The sequence below is a fragment of the Scatophagus argus genome, chromosome 10, assembly GCF_020382885.2.
Source record: "Scatophagus argus isolate fScaArg1 chromosome 10, fScaArg1.pri, whole genome shotgun sequence".
NCBI lineage: Eukaryota > Metazoa > Chordata > Actinopteri > Scatophagidae > Scatophagus > Scatophagus argus.
Genome location: NC_058502.1, coordinates 1,869,183 through 1,887,072, shown reverse-complemented (window position 1 = coordinate 1,887,072; position 17,890 = coordinate 1,869,183). Strand labels below are relative to the sequence as shown.

Sequence of the window (17,890 nt, the reverse complement as noted above, 5' to 3'; positions counted from 1 at the left end):
AAGCCTTGCCTTAAGCGTCTCTGCACCAGGAAACGGACTTTCCCTCGAGGTCTGATGATGTTAGGATAAAGAGTGTTATGTTTATGTGTGTGTGTGGGGGGGGGGGGTTGTATGCACACACATCTGCCAATCGATATAAATAAATTTGATTAATAACAGGAGGGCAGCGTGAATACCAGAATACATTTTTTTTTAGCTGGTGGAAGTTAGTGAAGAAAGATCCCACTGTGTATGTGTGTGTGTGTCTCTTATCTGTGGATTTAATTTGACCAGTGTGTACTCTCGCAACACAAACACACATGCTCACACACACCTGGGCGTGGACGCTCTCCTGCGTGAACAAACTCAGGTAAGTGAAGCAGCTGCCAAAGCGACCGGACGATCAGGCTGCATCCTGGACCTGAAGACGACAAAGTACGAGTATGAGTGAGTACAAATACTTCCGTGTTAATTAAACTCGTTCGGTTTCTTTAAAAACGATTTCACGGCTCCAGTTTCACACGGGAGAATCTGCTGCTTTCATTTTTAATGATCAGAATCTTTCTAACTTAAATAATGTTGAGGTTTGGTTGGATTTGACTTGTCTGTACCAACCAATTGATCAATCAATTTAAAGGAGAAAATAATAATCAGATTAACCCATAATTAAAATAATCATTAGAAATCATGATAACTTCTGGTAATTTCTGCGGTCCCACACGACCAAAAAGCAGCAAACTCTTTCATTTGAGAAGCTGGAGACTTTGTCACAGTGTTTGTGACTGAAACGATTCACCGATTAACAAAACACTTAATATTTTCCTGTCTACATCAAACTGACTGATCACCTCAGCTCTCGTGAACAGGAGAGACTGTCCTAACAAAGTACTTTTGGGACAGTAGTACTACGTAGTTAAAGTTCAGCCGGTTTCTTTACCATTTCACTAAATAAATAACGAAACGCATATTTCTGAAGATGCAGTAAACTGAGAAGTGTGAATACTGTAACTGGGTACCACAGGTACAGTTTCTCCTGTTCATACTGCAGTTTTCAAGGTGCTTCATGAAACTTCAGTGTTTTACTTTTTCTTGCCAGCAGGGTTTTGGAAGGGATGAACACAGAGGACCAGCATGCCCACAGTCCAGAACAACCAAAGGTAACCATTTGTACTTCATGTGCAGTATTTAAACTACACGTATCTGTTACTATCTGTACAAAGCAGCCCAGAAAAGAAAAGGCTTTAGACCTGAAATCAGTCACAAGATCGTTTCTGACCGCACACCTGTGATCTAGAAATCACAGATCAGCTCAGACTGGCAGCTGATTCCTCAGTGATTACTCTCGTGAGGCTTTCCTCAAAGACAGAATCAAACCTTTCAGAAGACGAGCTCCCGGCGACGGTGGAGACCGAAGCTAAACAACATGTATTGATCAGTGTGGGAGTGTGTGGCTGCTGCAGTGAGTGAGGTGGAGCACAAACACACAACTGTGGCTCGTGTTCAACAGAAACGCTCCGGTAATTCATTCCTCACACCTTCGATTGATATTTGCTGTCGCATTGATCATAACGCACATGCAAAGTTCACCACAGACTGCAGTTCCCCAGCACAACCAGCAGGGGCATCACTTAAGTGTAGACTTTGCTTAGAGATGAGATCACTTCCACCAGTAAAGTTTCATAAATTTACATTAAATTTTCTGCTGAAGCCTTCCTTGAGATCATGGTTTCAGCAACAACCACTTGGATTTGGACAGGAAACGATGGTGGTCAAATGGTGGTTAAAAGAGACCACGGTTGACTGTCAGGAAACAGGAGGAACGGTGTTTTGTTGACCCACGTGCCCACCTCGACCTCCTGCCGCTGCTGACTTTGTGGCGTTTAACCCTTAACACAATGTCTAACTAAACCGTGACCTCAGTGTTTTTCAATCCCCGACCTTAAAGGTGCTGATGTTAAAGTATGCTGTACACAGAGAGCCTTAAATTATTTACTGTTAACTGACTGCCTTCACAACAGACTGACTGTCTCTTGAACTCTTGTCCGCCCTCCGTGTCCAGTCCAGGTCCGGTCCTGAATGCCTCAGCCTGTCTCGCTGCGCCTCCTGCTACAACCAGCGGAGGAGCTCCAGGCTTTGGTGCCAGAGCAACGGCGAGTCCAGCTCTTCGGCCGAAGACTCTGGACCAGAGACGGACTGCGAGTCAGAAACCGAATCGAGCAGCAGCTGCTCTGTGAAGGCTTCTTCTGAAATACTCGAGGAGCCTGAAACAGAGAAGCTCCTTCCTGCATCTGAAGGTGGAGGAAAAGATGGTGATGGACGAGAGGAGACGGAGGAGACGGTGGACAGTCAGGAAGATCAAAGCAGGTTGAAGACACGAAGACTCTCATTTGTCAAGTCTTACTCCCTGCCCACCCACCTTCCTCCTCGCCTCACCCCCCTGGCCCTGCTGCCCCGCCCTCACACCGTCGTCTCCACCCTCCACCTGCAGGTGTTATCCCAGAGTGATGATGGTGACTCCTTCTACACCTTTAAACAACACGAGAACACAGAGGCAGGAACTGCAGGAGGGCAGGGAGGAGTCAACGATGTGCCGCCTCCACAGATATCACGACCATCATTACAGCAACACCACCTGTCACACCAGCACCAACCACACCACCTGTCACACCAGCACCAACCACACCACCTGTCACACCAGCACCAACCACAGGAGGTGTCGCACCAGCACCAACCACACCACCTGTCACACCAGCACCAACCACACCACCTGTCACACCAGCACCAACCACACGAGGTGTCGCACCAGCACCAACCACACCACCTGTCACACCAGCACCAACCACACGAGGTGTCACACCAGCACCAACCACACCACCTGTCACACCAGCACCAACCACACCACCTGTCACACCAGCACCAACCACAGGAGGTGTCGCACCAGCACCAACCACACCACCTGTCACACCAGCACCAACCACACGAGGTGTCGCACCAGCACCAACCACAACACCTGTCACACCAGCACCATCAGCCTCAGCATGTTCCTGCTGTCTTAGCTCAGGGTGAAAGGCTGCCACCACCCCTGCACACCCCTCCGGTGTTACCCCCACCTCAGACATACCCACCTGCACCACCATACTGGTACTGGTACGGTATGTACTTTCCTCACTCTCCATACTGGACTCATTACGGATAATCAGAAGTAAACAGTACTGCAGTGCTTCAGAAAGCTGTCAAACGTGTGACACATAAAATATGATCTGACTAAGTGGTAGTGAGTTCAGCCAAACGTCTGAGGGACATTTTCATCGCTCTCCCAAACTCCATTTGGGCTCCATTTGTCTTGCTGTGCTGACGTGCGGATTTCTGAAAGTCCAATTTCTGTAACAATAAAAATTAAACTATGATGTTGCTCAAACGTATCTGTGTGAACTTGTCAATATAAATCATTACACTGATTTTGCTGCAGTTCAAAGAAATCATCATCATGAATAAAATATAATTTAGACACAGAATTACTTTGGTGTCTCAGTCTTTGTCTTGTGATCTGCTTACGTTCATCTCTGACACGAGTTTGGCCAAATGCACAAACTCAAAGTAGTCGGCAGTGCGACTGTGATCCATACACACACACACACAGAGGTTTTAATGTCTGTGTCCACGATGTCCCGTCACGTCCTAGACGGAGGACGTCCTCCACTGCAGCCGCTGGGCCGAGTGGAGAGCAGGATTTTCTGACTGACCTCCACAGAGCCGATGTGGACGGTTTCCAACTACATGAAAAAAAAATCAAAAATACAACAAGAGGCTCGTTGTGCGATGTGTGTGTGTGCGCACTTTCTTCCACCTACAGGGGCCACTAAGTCTCTCCAGATGTCTCCACTGAGACAAAGTGTTTCCACTACGACTGCCAACCCACACACACACACACACACTGATGTCACTGGTGGTAAAAGATGCAGGTTTGGGGTTGGGGGGGGGGTAGAAAATGCAAATGGGGGACTCACAGAAAGACAAAGAGGAACAGAAGAGGAAAACTCTCTCAGCACATCATTTATATTCCAGTAGAAAATATTGTTTTCATTTTCCACATTATGCAGCACTTAAACAACAGTCATGTAGATCAACAGTAAAATACTGGCAGCAGGGTTGCCAGTATTTTACTGTTAATTTTACAGTTCTCCTACTGTAATCAACTCAACAGTTTGTTACCGTGATAATACCACGCACTGAATTACAGTACATTGCTGTATTTTCTTGATATTACAGTAAACTACTGCCAGCAGGGTTGCCAGTAAATTACCAATTTTGCTAGTTTGCTCACTGTAAACTTATTTACAATTTATTACTGTTATACTGTCATGTACTAAAACACAGTATAGTGATGTATTTTGTTGAAATTACAGTATACTTGTGGCAGGTCAACAGTATTGTTTTGTTTTTTTGCTTTTTTTCAAAATACCAAATACAGCTAATACTGACTTATTAACTAAAATGTAGCAATGAAAAAAGATCTATTCAAAAGAAGAGACTTACAAAATATGACTAAGGATGTAACCCAAGATTTATTTAAAAAGGCAACGCCAACTGAAATACTTCATTTTTGATATAAACAAAAAGGACTTCTGCTTTCAAATAAACTGAAATACATGAAAAAGTTTTGCTTTTGAAAAAATAATTACCTAAGTAGTAGAAAATCTCGCCAAGTCCTTTAGGCAAAATTAGAGTGCTTCAATCAAAGAAATACAATACATACAATATACAATACATTTCACAACACATCGGCAAGATGCATCATTCCTTCAAACTACGACTAGGTGGAAATCAAATATCACAATACTTTTATCTATACTGCCCAGCCCTATTGCACATATTTACTTCATATACGTCACTTAGTCGCACCCCATTAGTCAATTTTTAGTGGAAATTTGAGGGCTTCAGCCGACTAACAATTTCTTTGGTTGATTATAGCCCTAGAAATCACAGGCTTACCAGTGCCCGTCGCTCACAAATAACAGCTCCGACGCCTGTGTTCAAGTCTCAATAGTGTTTGATAATCCAAATTTCAGCGTTTAAAGTGTTTTTAAATTAACTTAAACAGGTCTCTTAAAACATAAAGAGAAGGCTTTTAGTGCGCTTAGCATAGAACCAAGCACCAAGAGCCTGCCAAGATTCTGCTGACTGACTAAAATGAACTTTGACTTTGACAAGTGAAAAGGATCCCTTCTTGTTAACATAAATAGTAGTTCTACAGCATAAATACCAAAATTGTTAAATTTAGTACACAGGCAAACAGTGTGAAATAATTGTGGCTGCGTTGATGTCGGGAGCTTTCACTGACCTGTATGAAATTCCACTCAAAGTCTACGAGGTTCTTCAGGAGACTGGACGCACGGGGACTGACTGTTTCAGACTTCTTCTGAACAACGTTCCCTGTCCTCTTGGAGACCATCTTGCCCCGGCTGGCCTTGGTACCTCTCTCTGGGTTGATCCCAATGAAGCGCCTGAAAAACATAGCAGTCTGAGACAGATATCTGCACACATGATTTCTGATAGACAGTCATTAGTAATTTGGATATGATGACTAGAGACAAATATTAGAATGGCTTCAACAGTTTCATAAGTTCAGAAAACTGCATCTCTTTACTGGAAAGCAGCCTTTAAAACCAGGAAAAAGCAACAGTTACACCAGAGCCAGACATAATGGAAAATAATGTAAAGTGATCACTGGAAATAGACTTAAGAGTGGGGGAAAAAGTGTTGCACACGCTGGCTCAATATGCATTTCTTTCTTATATAGGTGCGATTTTAGGCCTTCTTCAAGATCAATAATAATAACAGAACACAAGCATTGCTATGTTATATGAGGCACACCTGAGTAACAGATCTGATGGTGATCAGACAGTCGTGTTCCACCATTATGGTGAAAAAGAAAATCAAGCAGCCTCCAGCAAATCTAACTTCTTAAAAGACAGTGATAGGAACTACAGCCAATCACTGCTGTAATTTATCGAGAGCATTTTATACAATGTAAAGTTAGTAAGTAGTAAGTTAGTAAAGTTAAATCTATCCGTCTCCCCTCTCAAAGCATCTCCACGGTCCGCAGCCAGACATCAGGGCAAACTGTACTGATGTCAGGGAGGAAAAAACCTGATCTTCTCCTCATATGTTATTGTTGTTGTGTTAGCACAACCGTACGTGTATACTGGAATAAATCCCCATTAATAATCTGCAATTCACGAGTTGTGGTTTTACACTAAGTTTTCAGACCCACTGATAAAACCTACACACTGTTGTAGCGTGTTTAATATGTTGGCAGCAGTTTGGTAAGCATGCTAAGCTAACCGAGTCAGCCATCACAGACGTGCTAACGTTGGCTGCAGCTGCCGCGGAGGATACCGCGCACTCGTTAGCCTTTAGCTAGCGTGTTTGTTGCCTTGAAGCAGCAGTGCTGCCCGTGTCGGCTCCGTCGTACTTACTCATTGCCCACTCCGTGAATGCATGCCGCTACTGGCTCCAACACGCGCCGCTCTCTGTCACCTCGTGCTCCTGCGTGGCAGTTTGCCCCGCGTGAGGTGCTCCGCACGCGTGTCGTACATGTAGCATCTTTTGCGGTTAGCTAACTGCACTTCAAATCGCGGTTTCTGAAATTCTCGTAATAGTTCAGCCAACCGTACGCGACCACCGGAGTCCTGTGCTTCTCCACAAAACATTTTATCAAAAATACAAAATATATTTCAACTTTAAACATCGCCCAGAATGCATTGTTTTCTACCGTAAAGTACCAAAAACAGTACGTTACTGTCACATTAGGGCTCGAAGGGGTGACGTAACGGAGTGGATGAAACCGCAATGCATTGTGGGCTTTACGGGCAACTGAAAAGTTTGTTTACGTGGGCTGCATACGTGACGCTGCTCTTGTGTTAAAACGTGCCGTGTCGTTAACTGCCGCCATCGTTAATCAAACTGTGCCTGATGGTGATAACAAATACTGTAGTTCAGTAGTAATATATGAAACTATATTCCAACTACTTCAACTGAGCCATAAGAAGTCCTCTGTGAGCCATTTACTCAAGCAGTAACGTGTGAACGCTCCTTGTTTTAAAGCCTTTTCAGTTTATTACAGACATTCTTGTGCAGCGCAGTGACACAATGATAAACGTCCAGTAACAGTGCAGATAAGGTGCAGCAAAAAGACAGATAAATAACACTGCAAATGAGGTAACAAATGAAAATACAATGTGCAAACAGATAAATAACACTGCAAATGAGGTAACAAATGAAAATACAATGTGCAAACAGATAAATAACACTGCAAATGAGGTAACAAATGAAAATACAATGTGCAAACAGATAAATATCACTGCACGTGCTCATATGGATCGATTCCACCTATTGTACTCATTTTGTCGATGTACCGAGCCTCTGGAACAGGTCCAGCTTGTCTCGGTACGGTCCATTTGTCCATGGTGTCTCTCTCACAGCACTGAATCTAACGCGAAGGGATGGCGACCGCGGCACACAATGCAGTGCGAGATCACGTGTCCTTTCGAGCCATTTTCGGCTGTTTTCGTACAGCAATTTGTCATAGAAGCAGACAATAACTTCATTCATCCAAAGCTCCTCTGAAAATGGCTCAAAGTTTAGCGTTTGACATTGGAAACCCATCGGTGAATAAAGTGACCTGTTTTATTTTTACCCAAAGTGACTTCGCAGCCCTGATGTGCAGTTAAGCTGAGGCTTTGCAGGCACAACATTCATGTAAAGCTGCGACATCCGAGACATGAGAAGAGTGGAGGCTTCACATTGTGTGTGTGTGTGTGTGTGTGTGTGTGTGTGTGTGTGTGTGTGTGTGTGTGTGTGTGTGTGGAGCTGCTGGACTGCACGTCACACGAACATGCGTGTAATTTTAGACTGCGGCTTAATTGTGTCACTGAAAGTTGCTTGTTTGACGGCTGATTTTAAAACTAATTCATATCCTGCCATGGAGACTGCGTTCACTGTGGTGAATAAACAAACTGCGTAATCCCACACGTGTGTTAATACACACCGTAATACAGTACGTTAATACAGTAAGTTACTTAATACAGTAAGTTAATACAGTACCGTCAGTAACACACGTGTTTGGCGTTTTTGGAGAACTTAAACTCACCAGAGGTTAGTAAGATTATAAACGTCAAAATAAATCATAATAAAAACGTTGCAGAATAACATCACAGTCCACAGTCCACAGTGCACAGCACACATTACACAGTACACAGTACACTGTCCACAGTACACAGTACACAGTACAGATTGCACAATTCACAGTACACAGTTCACAGTACACAGTACACAGTACAGATTGCACAATTCACAGTACACAGTTCACAGTACACAGTTCACAGTACACAGTACACAGTACACAGCAGTACACACATGACATCAGCACAGCACTTCTCTGTGCATCAGAGTGTGTGTTGTGGAAAAAGCAGCAGGATGACTGGGCTCCTGTTCTTTCTCTCTCCGAGTCTGTCAATTAGTGATAATGGACCCCATCGGCCGAGAGGAGACCACTCCCTCCCTCTCTGCTCCCTCCCTCCCTCACACACACACACACACTCACTCTCTCTCTCTCTCTTTCTCTCTTTCTGTCCGTCTTTCTTACTTTCTCTCTCTCAGTCAGTAATAATGGAGCCCAGCAGTCCGAAGAAGATCCAGTTTGCTGTGCCTCCGCTGCAGGGACAGCTGGACCCGCAGGCCGCCGAACATGTGAGTGTGTGTGTGTGTGTGTGTTACAGAGTGGGCTCACACATGTGAGGGCTGAATGAGGCTTTCTCTCTGGTCCTGGGAGTCTCGTCCGCAGTCCTCTGAGTGTGGGTGCCGAGCAGCTGAAGTCCGCCTCATGAAAGCTGTGGTTTGTGTGTTTGTGTGACAGCGCGTGTGTTTAGTGGGTTTGTAATGTTTCAGCAGCCGCACGCGTGACACATTCGAGTCTATCGCGTGTGTTTTGCTGGCTGCTTTTCTTTTCCTGTCTGTAGGCAAAGGGTTTAAAGAGATAACATTTGTGAGCAGATGGTGTGGACAATTAAAGGAAAGACCCGCCCTAAAATACACAATGAAACACCAAAAAAGAAACATTTACTTAGTTTTAGTGTTCAGTTCCTAATCAAACAGACCAAAAGAAATTTCTCCTTTTCCACTGAGAACAAATGTATTCATTTATGTACTTTTCTTGTTTACTCTCCAAGTCGCTGCTGATGTAAACGCGTCTGTCTCGGATGACCTGCAGCTGACTGCAAAGCGTTCACTCCTGCTCTGCTGGAGGATGAGGGTGTTGGTTAAAAGGCTGTCCGGGAAACATGTGATATCACTAAAAGGCCAGTTTAACTGCTGAAATGTGCAGAACAGCACAGATGAATAAATGGCGCGACTATCTGAGGTGTGACTTTCCTTTGACTGATCGTGAATGGTCCTGCGTCAGCTCCCTGCGAGGGGTTGGACGCTGCTCTGTGCTTTGCTGACGTCTTTACGAGCTGTTTGCTCGATGGAAACCGGAAGTCGTTCATTTCCAGGGAAGCTGGTGATGATCGGTGACAGATTAGGGCCCCTCTGCGGCCGTTTAGGGAGCCCCCGTGTTGGAAAGCACCAACATTTCCTTAGGTCAAACATAAATTTCAGTCATGTCTTTATGAGATACCATCTTGTAAACCAAGTCTGTCCTCCAGGATGACGACAAACATTTACATTCCTGACGTGTGGTTCCCGTCTGTGAACGAAGTAAACTAAACTGTTCTGTTTTAGGGAGCACTGGGTTTAATCCAGTCTTTGCACCGACTTGTTAACATTAGTTAGTGGTTAACATAATTACAAGCAATACTTCCTTTTACAGCCTGCTTTTAATAGAATGTGGTGCAGCATGTTGTGCTGTTGTATTCAGTTAATGACACCAGTTAAGTTTACACAAATGCACATGAATGTGTTTGATTGTTTTTACAGTGGAAGAATTAGGTCCAGCTGGTATTTTAATTGACTTTTATTTGGACAGGGAGCTAAAGTTTTTGAATCCTAATTACAGGGACACTGAGCGAGCTGTCATACAAGAGTGTCTCCTCATTTAATTCAAACAGGCCGAGACAAACACGTTCAACCAACCACACGGCCTACAGTCAATCACACGTTGTTGGACAAAGAAAACCAGTGAGTTTTAAACCTCTAACAGACGTGTGTGTGTGTGTTTATCTCAGATCCGTCGCAGAAGACCGACTCCTGCCACTCTGCAGATCTACAGACAACCTGGCACAGGTGAGGGGGGAGGGGTGAAGGTAGAGATGGAGGAGAGAGCTGAAAATCAGCTGCTATAATGGAGCTTTTATTAGATTTGTGCTGCAGCTTTTGGTAAGTGATCTCAGCGTTCAGACTGGACTGATGTGTGTGTGTCTGTGTGTGTGTGTGTGTGTTGGCTCTTAAAAATCCCCCGACGCAGGAACTGACTGATTGAATAATCGGCCTGGTTCCATTTCGTGAGCTCAGCTCAGCGAGTCTGCTTCCAGTCGAGTTGTAGGAAGCTCTGCAGGCCCCCCGAGTGGCTTCTTCTCTTTCTGTTGGTACCAAACGAGAAGACCAGAAACGTAAACGTGGACGAGCACGCACACCAACTTCAGCATCGCCAACTCTGAGAAAGAAATCAGGCTCAGAGATTTGAAATTTCTGCTCTTTCACTGTTTGACAGTCAGTCAGTCTGCACAGTGAAAACAGATGTAAATGAAATAAATAAATAAATTAAACAAGACGTTACTGTTAGCCTTGAAACAAACAAAATCACTGTGACAAAAACATGCAGATGTTACGGCTTAATTATTGAATTATTGCTGAATTGCTGAATTATTTTGCTGCCGGGTCGTATTTTGTCCACAACAAACGCTGATATTTTTATAGTTTAATCTTTCATTTTTACAAGCTCCTGCTGGTACTTGGTCTTGCTTAAAGGCGCGTCACCCTCATTTTATTATTCCCCAAAAATCTTCTCTGGCAGTTTGAGACATGTTTGCCACAGCTGCAGCACCTGACTATTTCAGGAGATGAAAGCAAGCTTACATTTGTGAGCCATTTTTAAAGATTCAGCAGGAGCCGACGGCCTTTTGGTCCCAGCGCCGCAAAAACAAAAAGGAAGTTGGAAAGTCATTGATCTGACACTATGATCACCAGCTGGTGTTAAGAAAGGTGATTTCTTAACATCGATTCCAGGAATTGGCAAACTTGGGTGAACAAAGTGCTGCTCTGATCACATGGAGTCCATCTGAAAGCTGTTTGATCACAGCCCCGCTTCAGGCCACAGAGGAAACAAGACTATTAAGACCCTGTTCCGAAGCCGATCGCTGGGCAGCAGACCCGCTGAAGCTGTTCCCTCACAAGTTCTCGCCTCTTCTGTCTAACTTGTGAAAGACAAATGAGTGCAAACCCAAAGAGCTCACTGCTGCTGTCTCGTCTCTCCTCCAGATGTCGGAGATCAACACGCCAGCGGAGAGTCGCAGGTTTGTGCACATGTTGCTCAGAATCCTCAGTGAAGCAGAGTCAGGCGATGAGCTTCCACTTCACGGCCACCTTACACGACCTCAGACGTCTTAATCACTTTTTTTAGCCATTTGCTGAGAGTCAGGGGGAAGACAGATAAAAGACGGCTCGTCTGGAAGGTCGATGTGGTTTCACTGCGATCAGATCAGAAAGGGCGACAAACCTTCGACAAGGTTTTCCCTCTCCTGTGGGATGTTAACTCCTTCTTTAAAACCACATCATTTACTGAAACTTCTTCTACTGACGTCTTCTCCATAAAGCAGTTTTGCACTTGCATAACATATACACACATGTACAAACACATTAACCCACACTGCACACACACGTCATCCCTCCAAACTCCCCCAAAAAAGAAGAGAGAGAAGGAGCTTTTATAGGACTTCACTAAGTGATAGGGAATAAAAATAAGGATGGATAAATAAATAAATAAACATAATGTGGATACGGTGTGTGACTGTGTTTGATATTGTTTTTCTTGGGGCCCTCCAGGCTTCAGACGCCTCCCAGAGGAAGCAGAGCACCTATGCCCCGCCCACCATGAAAGGTAAACACTCTGGTCTCTCATGACTCTGCAAAATGTGAACTTTGTCTGTAAGCGGAAGAAATCCATTTTCCCTCCCTGAGGAGAGGATTACAAGGAGGATTTTCTGTGATTAGTCACCGTTAAAACTGGCGAAAAGGTGGCGAGCTGAGAGGAGACGTGTGCAGTGAAAGCCACCACCACAGCAGAGTAAGAGTTATTACTTTGCTGACAATCTGCTGCAGAAGTGCTTGTAAACATCCATGAAAAGTAAACGGTGGGTGGCGTCTCAACTCAATGCAGGTCTTTCATGCCATGGGAGCTCTTAAAGGAGCAGTCCACCCAAAAATGACCTCCTCACCCCTGGAGCGACGGAAAGTCAGTAGTCTGCAAAGCTCCAGGAAGCAACCGACACGTCAGAAAAGTGGACGTGTGACAAATCGAATGAATGTGTTTGTTACCCTGAATGTGAAACAGGGATTTGTTAAACAAACGTCCTCTGCGGTGACCCGTCACTTCTTTCTCTCAGGATCTTTATGTGAATAGTTGAAGCGCAGGCCTTCATACTTGAGTAAGAATTTCTACTGATGCTGTCAGTACTTTAAGGTCTGTAATGTCAAACTCTGGCTGCTTTGTCGCAGCTGTATACACACTAGTCTCCCTCCTCCTCTCCTCAGGATCTATATGTTTGTTTTTGGTATATGTAAGTTCTGTTTGCTTTCTGTCGTTACATGCTGTTTGTCTTCCTCTCTGTTCTCTGAAGCTGTTTCTGCTTTTACTCCCACTTGTGTTTTCCTTTGGTCTTCTGTCGGCTCAGCTGGCAGGGCGACGGGGGCGGTGAACCATTACTTCTAATTGTGTCTGTCAGTCAGTGACTAGTTTGGCACGAAAACATATATATTCTTTAGCATTAAGTCAAACTGCTTAGCTAATTTTAATGAATTATAGCATCTTTAAAGGGCGTAAGCATGTGGGTTAAAATATGTAATAGCAGCATGCAGCACAGAATCTTTTCTCTGGTGGAGTGAAAATTAGTTTCTGGTTGTATTATTATTTTCCGTTTTTCATTGGCGGTGGTAGTAGCAGAATTGTGTGTGGGGGCTATGCGACTTATAAAACTTGTGTTGTGTGTCATTTCTGCCACAGCGAAACTGTAGTGACATTTTAAGGAGCAAAAGCTTCTGCAGTTGACCAAACAAGTTGTCAGCACAGCTCGGCTTTCGTGAACGACATGTGAAAGATTCACTAAAAGATTCATTTTGTTATCATCTTCTGTACTGAATAATTTATAAAACGGTTACGGTGCCAGAAGAATCCGTGCAGCCGCAGCCTTCCTGCTTTAGCAAAACCTTCATATGCGTCTTCTTCAGCGCGTCTCTGACTTCGGATGCTCAGACAGAGAAGTTTAATGAGTCTGTGAGGAAAGGTGGAGATTTAGGAGGAAAAAGATAGCAAGACAGATAGGAAGGAAAAACACAGCGGAGTGTGTGTGCTGAGCTCTCCAGTGAGCGCAGCACTGAGCTCGTTCCAGGAAGTGGAGGCAGTAAAAGCCTTTCTTTTATTGATCCCGTATGAGTGTGTGTGTGTGTGTGTGTGTGTGTGTGTGTGAGCTAATAGCCTCATAAGTAGCTGCCTATGCACCAAAAGCTTGCATTTACATACTGTAAGATGAAGAAAAAAAGGATTCTGCTGATTGATCTGATTAGGTTTTATCTTCACACTGTGGTTTCCCAGGATTTCATGAACAACCAATAACTAACCTTACAGGTGTTTAAGTCTTTAATTTCATGTTTAAGAGGACTTTGGTGGCTCTTGGTGGGTGATTTGGACACGTCATCTACAAACTGAGTACAATATTGGTACAAGAGGATCTAGTTGAGAGTTTGTAGGCTTTTAGTAGCTCTACAAGAATAAGACCACTGGACTTTGATAGCTGAAGATTTACAAAAGTTACTGAACTGTTCAGCTGAGCTTTAATTTGATTTTACCCTCAGTTCAATTTATAATCTTCAGTTGTAATTTTTCAATGAAAAATTAATTTTAGTTTTGGCCTTCTTCCGCTCTGTCACAACATGTCTGTAGTCTGTAGTTGCAGCATCTCTCCTCTAGAGGCGCTCTTCTCTCCTCAGAACTTCAACTGGGGGTGGAGCAACAACTTCTGGGGGCGGAGCTCTGTGAGACAGACAGCCAGCTGAGCCCAGTCACAGCACAGCTCTATGCCACTGCTTCCCTGTGGGCCAATCACAATGGGCCAGAGGAAGCCAATGGGAATGAGGCGAGTCTGCTGTTAGCCAATCAGGAGAGAGGAGTGGCAGAGAGCAGCAGTTCAGGGGGTAAAATGTTTTCAGACAGAAACACATTTTGGCCACCATTCACTCCATACACTGTGCTACAACCAGAGTCATACAACAAGTAGTTCCGACGAAGCAATCTGATTGGTCAGATAGACATTTAGAATATAATTAAAGCAACATGACAGCACACCTTCCTCATCACTAAATATATCACTCCGCCATTAGCATGGTGCAATTTGTGGAAAAAAATAAAATAAAATTAAAAACGGGGGATGTTTTTATATTTGGGTGAGCCTCACCGTTATTGCCGCGACGACTTATTCTGTTATTAATTTCAGTGGCAAAATTCTAACAAATAGTAACCAGCAGACCACTGGATTATTTTGCTCAATGACAAAAATAGTTATCAAATAAGAACAAATACTTATTTCCTCAATTTTATTCAAATGCATTAAGAGGCAACCATAAAAGTGACTTTTCTTAATAAACATTCTTTATATTAACAATCACATGCGACATGGAAGCAGTTGCCTGTAGCCTCAACATCAGGCGTAAATTAAAACTCAGCTCTGAAGTCTCTTTTGGTGCAGCTGTGTTCAGCAGCGGTGGAGGAAGCATGGGAACTATTTTCTTTCTGTATTGCTACACAGAAAAGTGCACCTGTTCATGAACAATAGGCTCACACTGAGCTGTGACTAACTAACTGGTTAGTCACTAAGCTAACTAAGGAGTGAAAAAAGTACAAGTACCTCAAGTTTTGCAGTTGAATAGTACTTGAGTACATGTACTTAGTTGCATTTCGAAACACGCTGCCTGCCTAGCAGAGATGAAATGAGCTACAAGGAGAGTTAAAATGACAAACCTGCTCACACTCAGTCTGTTACTGACACTTCACTCTGTATTTACATTTCCATGGTATAACATATAACGTGACACTCTGTTCTGTACCTCTCTTGACTACTAACAGCACTAACTCCTCTCCCTCTCTTGTCCTTCCTCCTCCTCTTCTGGCTTTGCACGATTTTTCATCTTCCTATTCCCTCTTTCTCTTTATCCTCCTCTCCCTCCCTCTTTCTGCGTCTTCTCAGATTTGTCATGTGACCACAAAAAGGAAGCGTCCAGTCCCGACTCCGTGTCCCGATAGCCACCTTCACTCGCTTGTTTCCGTCTGTCTCTTGATAACCACCTCCTCCCTCTCACTCACTGCTGTTCATCCCATTAACACGCTGCTTCACTGTCGTGCTGCTCGTAACTCCTGTATGTTTGGACCTGCCGTCTCTCTCTTTAAAGCATACATACAGACACGTGCACTTAGGGATTTTAGTTGAATGTACTAAATCAGTCTAAATTTAAATTACTGCAGGTGATGTTGGTGCTTATGTAGAAATGGCTGTGAATAAAGAAGTATTATACTGAAACATCTACTGAACGTGTGAGCATCCTTTATCCTTTAAAGTCTTTCTCGTCTATCAAACCATCTATTTGTTTTTTGCTAAAACACAAAAAGTTTTGCAGTATTTGGGGAGGTCGCTTCATGTCCGTGTTTGTTATTTCTTTACTCTCAGTGATTTTCCATGACAAACAACACAAAAACCTGTTTAGGACATCAGCATTCAGGAGCCCGACGGCTACCTAAACTAATGTAAGATGTTGAAAAAACTGTTAAGACGACTATTAAGAGATTAAAACATTTAGAGTACAAGATTAAAAAGGTTTTATAAGGGACACAAAGTTTTGTTTGCTCAAGTCCTTCGTGCAGTAATAAAATCAACTGTCTGCCTTCCTCACATCTGTGTGACCCGACTGTTTGGAGATCAGCATCGCCTCACGCTGCATTAACAGCTGAAGCGTCTGTGTGTGTTTGTGGATGACAGTGTGGGTTTATCGTACGTGTCCCCGTGGTTTCATCACGTGGCGCTGAGAGGCTCGCTGTCCACAGATGTAACGCGCTGCAAGAAGGGGAACAAAAGGAGGAGGGAGGAAACAAATGGGATCCACCTTAACAACTGGTCAAATGTAGAACGTTCTGGTTTGTCTTCACGCCTTTAGCCATATTAGGCATGTGTTTTGATTTTGGTTCTGTGCAGCTGGCATTTGTTACAGGGACGTGCGCTGTTCAATTTTATTACCACAAAAGTCACAAATGTTATATGAATAATCTGAATCTGAAAGCATCGAAAGCTGCCAAATCCCTGTGGTGGAGTGAAATGTGTGGGGTACACATACAGTATAAAGTAGGATAAAATAATTTACTAAGTTACTTTCCACCACCATCTAATGTAATGAGCTTGATACATAGCCTACTGTATATGTGCAATATGTTGTTTTAGCATTTATGAACGTTAGCTTCCTCTTGCCTTGGCAGGTAATTTAAGTAGCCTGGTGAGCCTGGGAACCTTCATGTGTGTGACGACTGTGTGTGTGTGTGTGTGTGTGTGTGTGTAGGTAAGCTGAAAAGTCCTGTACCCGAGGAGGATGAGGAGGAAACAGACCCTCAGGATGAATGATCCAGGAGTGACATCTCAGCACAGACGAGGCAGCCGATTCATCCAGACAAATCAACAGACAAACTCTGGCGTTGAGCGTAGCACCTGCATGACAAGACAATGGCCATCGGGACAGCTGACCTCTGTGCGTTTCATTGAGAGACAGCTATTAATGTGTAATCAGAGTAGCTTAAGAACCAGCCTACCCAGGAACTGGCCTGGGAACAGCCCAACAGTGAGAGCTGACTCACCTCACTTAGCACCTCAACATGGCTCCACACAAGCTGTTGTGTAACACATGAATATGCTCTGTGTCAGACCAACAAATCACAAAAAGGTGTAAATTGATTTTTCCATTTAACCAAAGCAACAAACAGATGAGATTTTACTGCCAAAACAGTCACACAGCTGATATATTTAACGCCTTAACGCTTCCTCTAATGCTGTGAACGAACAAACACTTGAGAAATGTTGTTTTTTCAAGACACAAAATATTCAAAATGAAGAAATTTAACATTTAGTCTTCTTGATAGCTGCGTCACAAAGCGTGCAGGAGAAAGTCCTTTCTGTCAGAAACGACATATAAAAAACCAGAAGAGCATATCAGAAGAAAGGACCTTCACCCTGAACACCAAAACACATTTAGGAAAATATTATGGTTTGGAGTCTTCCACATTAAATGTGTTAAAGAGCTTTGTGGAAGAAAACCTTGAAGGCTAACATCTTCCATACGCTAGCAAGTGCAGCTAGCGCAGGTTACTGCTAGTTAGTTTGTGAACACTTTCAGCTAATTCATTCACAAGAGATGTGCATCTTTTTTGTCAGTTTTCTCATAAACAATTAAAAAAACATCCACTAAAAGTGTTCATGGAGAAAAAAACCATATACATTTATATAGAAACAATCTGAAGTGAATGCTAGCTGATCACCTGACTCAGCACTGCTATATTACCTGCTACAAGTACTTTAACTGATCAGATATCTTCTAGGCTGTTTCCTCAGGTCTTCAAATTATCCACTTTGAATTAAGAAATTTCCAAGTGGTTGACACAACTGTA

At 43.6% G+C, this 17,890-nt stretch overlaps 2 protein-coding genes across 4 annotated transcripts; both read left to right on the top strand.

The window, feature by feature from the left end:
• The first annotated feature begins 262 nt into the window (after positions 1-262).
• Positions 263-3,175, top strand: LOC124066264 (LIM domain-containing protein A-like). Its single transcript, XM_046402533.1, has 3 exons — positions 263-426; positions 1,079-1,136; positions 2,039-3,175. Exons 2-3 carry the CDS (start codon positions 1,092-1,094, stop codon positions 3,173-3,175), a joined length of 1,182 nt encoding a protein of 393 aa, XP_046258489.1. The 5' UTR covers positions 263-426; positions 1,079-1,091.
• A 5,398-nt stretch (positions 3,176-8,573) lies between these two features.
• ppp1r1c (protein phosphatase 1, regulatory (inhibitor) subunit 1C) lies at positions 8,574-17,890 on the top strand. 3 transcript variants are annotated; one of them, XM_046401161.1, is made up of 6 exons: positions 8,576-8,730; positions 10,206-10,263; positions 11,458-11,492; positions 12,022-12,076; positions 14,182-14,385; positions 15,435-15,764. In XM_046401161.1, the coding sequence occupies exons 1-6, from the start codon at positions 8,650-8,652 to the stop codon at positions 15,488-15,490; spliced, it is 489 nt and encodes a 162-aa protein (XP_046257117.1). In that variant the 5' UTR covers positions 8,576-8,649; the 3' UTR covers positions 15,491-15,764. The 3 variants fall into 3 exon arrangements, with proteins under 3 accessions (XP_046257116.1, XP_046257117.1, XP_046257118.1); XM_046401160.1 differs by having other exon boundaries at positions 8,574-8,730; positions 14,182-15,764; XM_046401162.1 differs by lacking the exons at positions 14,182-14,385; positions 15,435-15,764 and adding an exon at positions 16,792-17,890 and having other exon boundaries at positions 8,583-8,730.

Excerpts from the sequence above, each read along its gene's own strand:
- LOC124066264 (XM_046402533.1), top strand. The coding sequence starts at position 1,092 with ATGAACACAGAGGACCAGCATGCCCACAGTCCAGAACAACCAAAG. Across the intron at positions 1,137-2,038 it reads ACAGTCCAGAACAACCAAAG|TCCAGGTCCGGTCCTGAATG; the intron begins GTAACCATTTGT and ends CTCCGTGTCCAG.
- ppp1r1c (XM_046401160.1), top strand. The coding sequence starts at position 8,650 with ATGGAGCCCAGCAGTCCGAAGAAGATCCAGTTTGCTGTGCCTCCGCTG. Across the intron at positions 11,493-12,021 it reads ACGCCAGCGGAGAGTCGCAG|GCTTCAGACGCCTCCCAGAG; the intron begins GTTTGTGCACAT and ends GGGGCCCTCCAG. Across the intron at positions 12,077-14,181 it reads TGCCCCGCCCACCATGAAAG|AACTTCAACTGGGGGTGGAG; the intron begins GTAAACACTCTG and ends TTCTCTCCTCAG.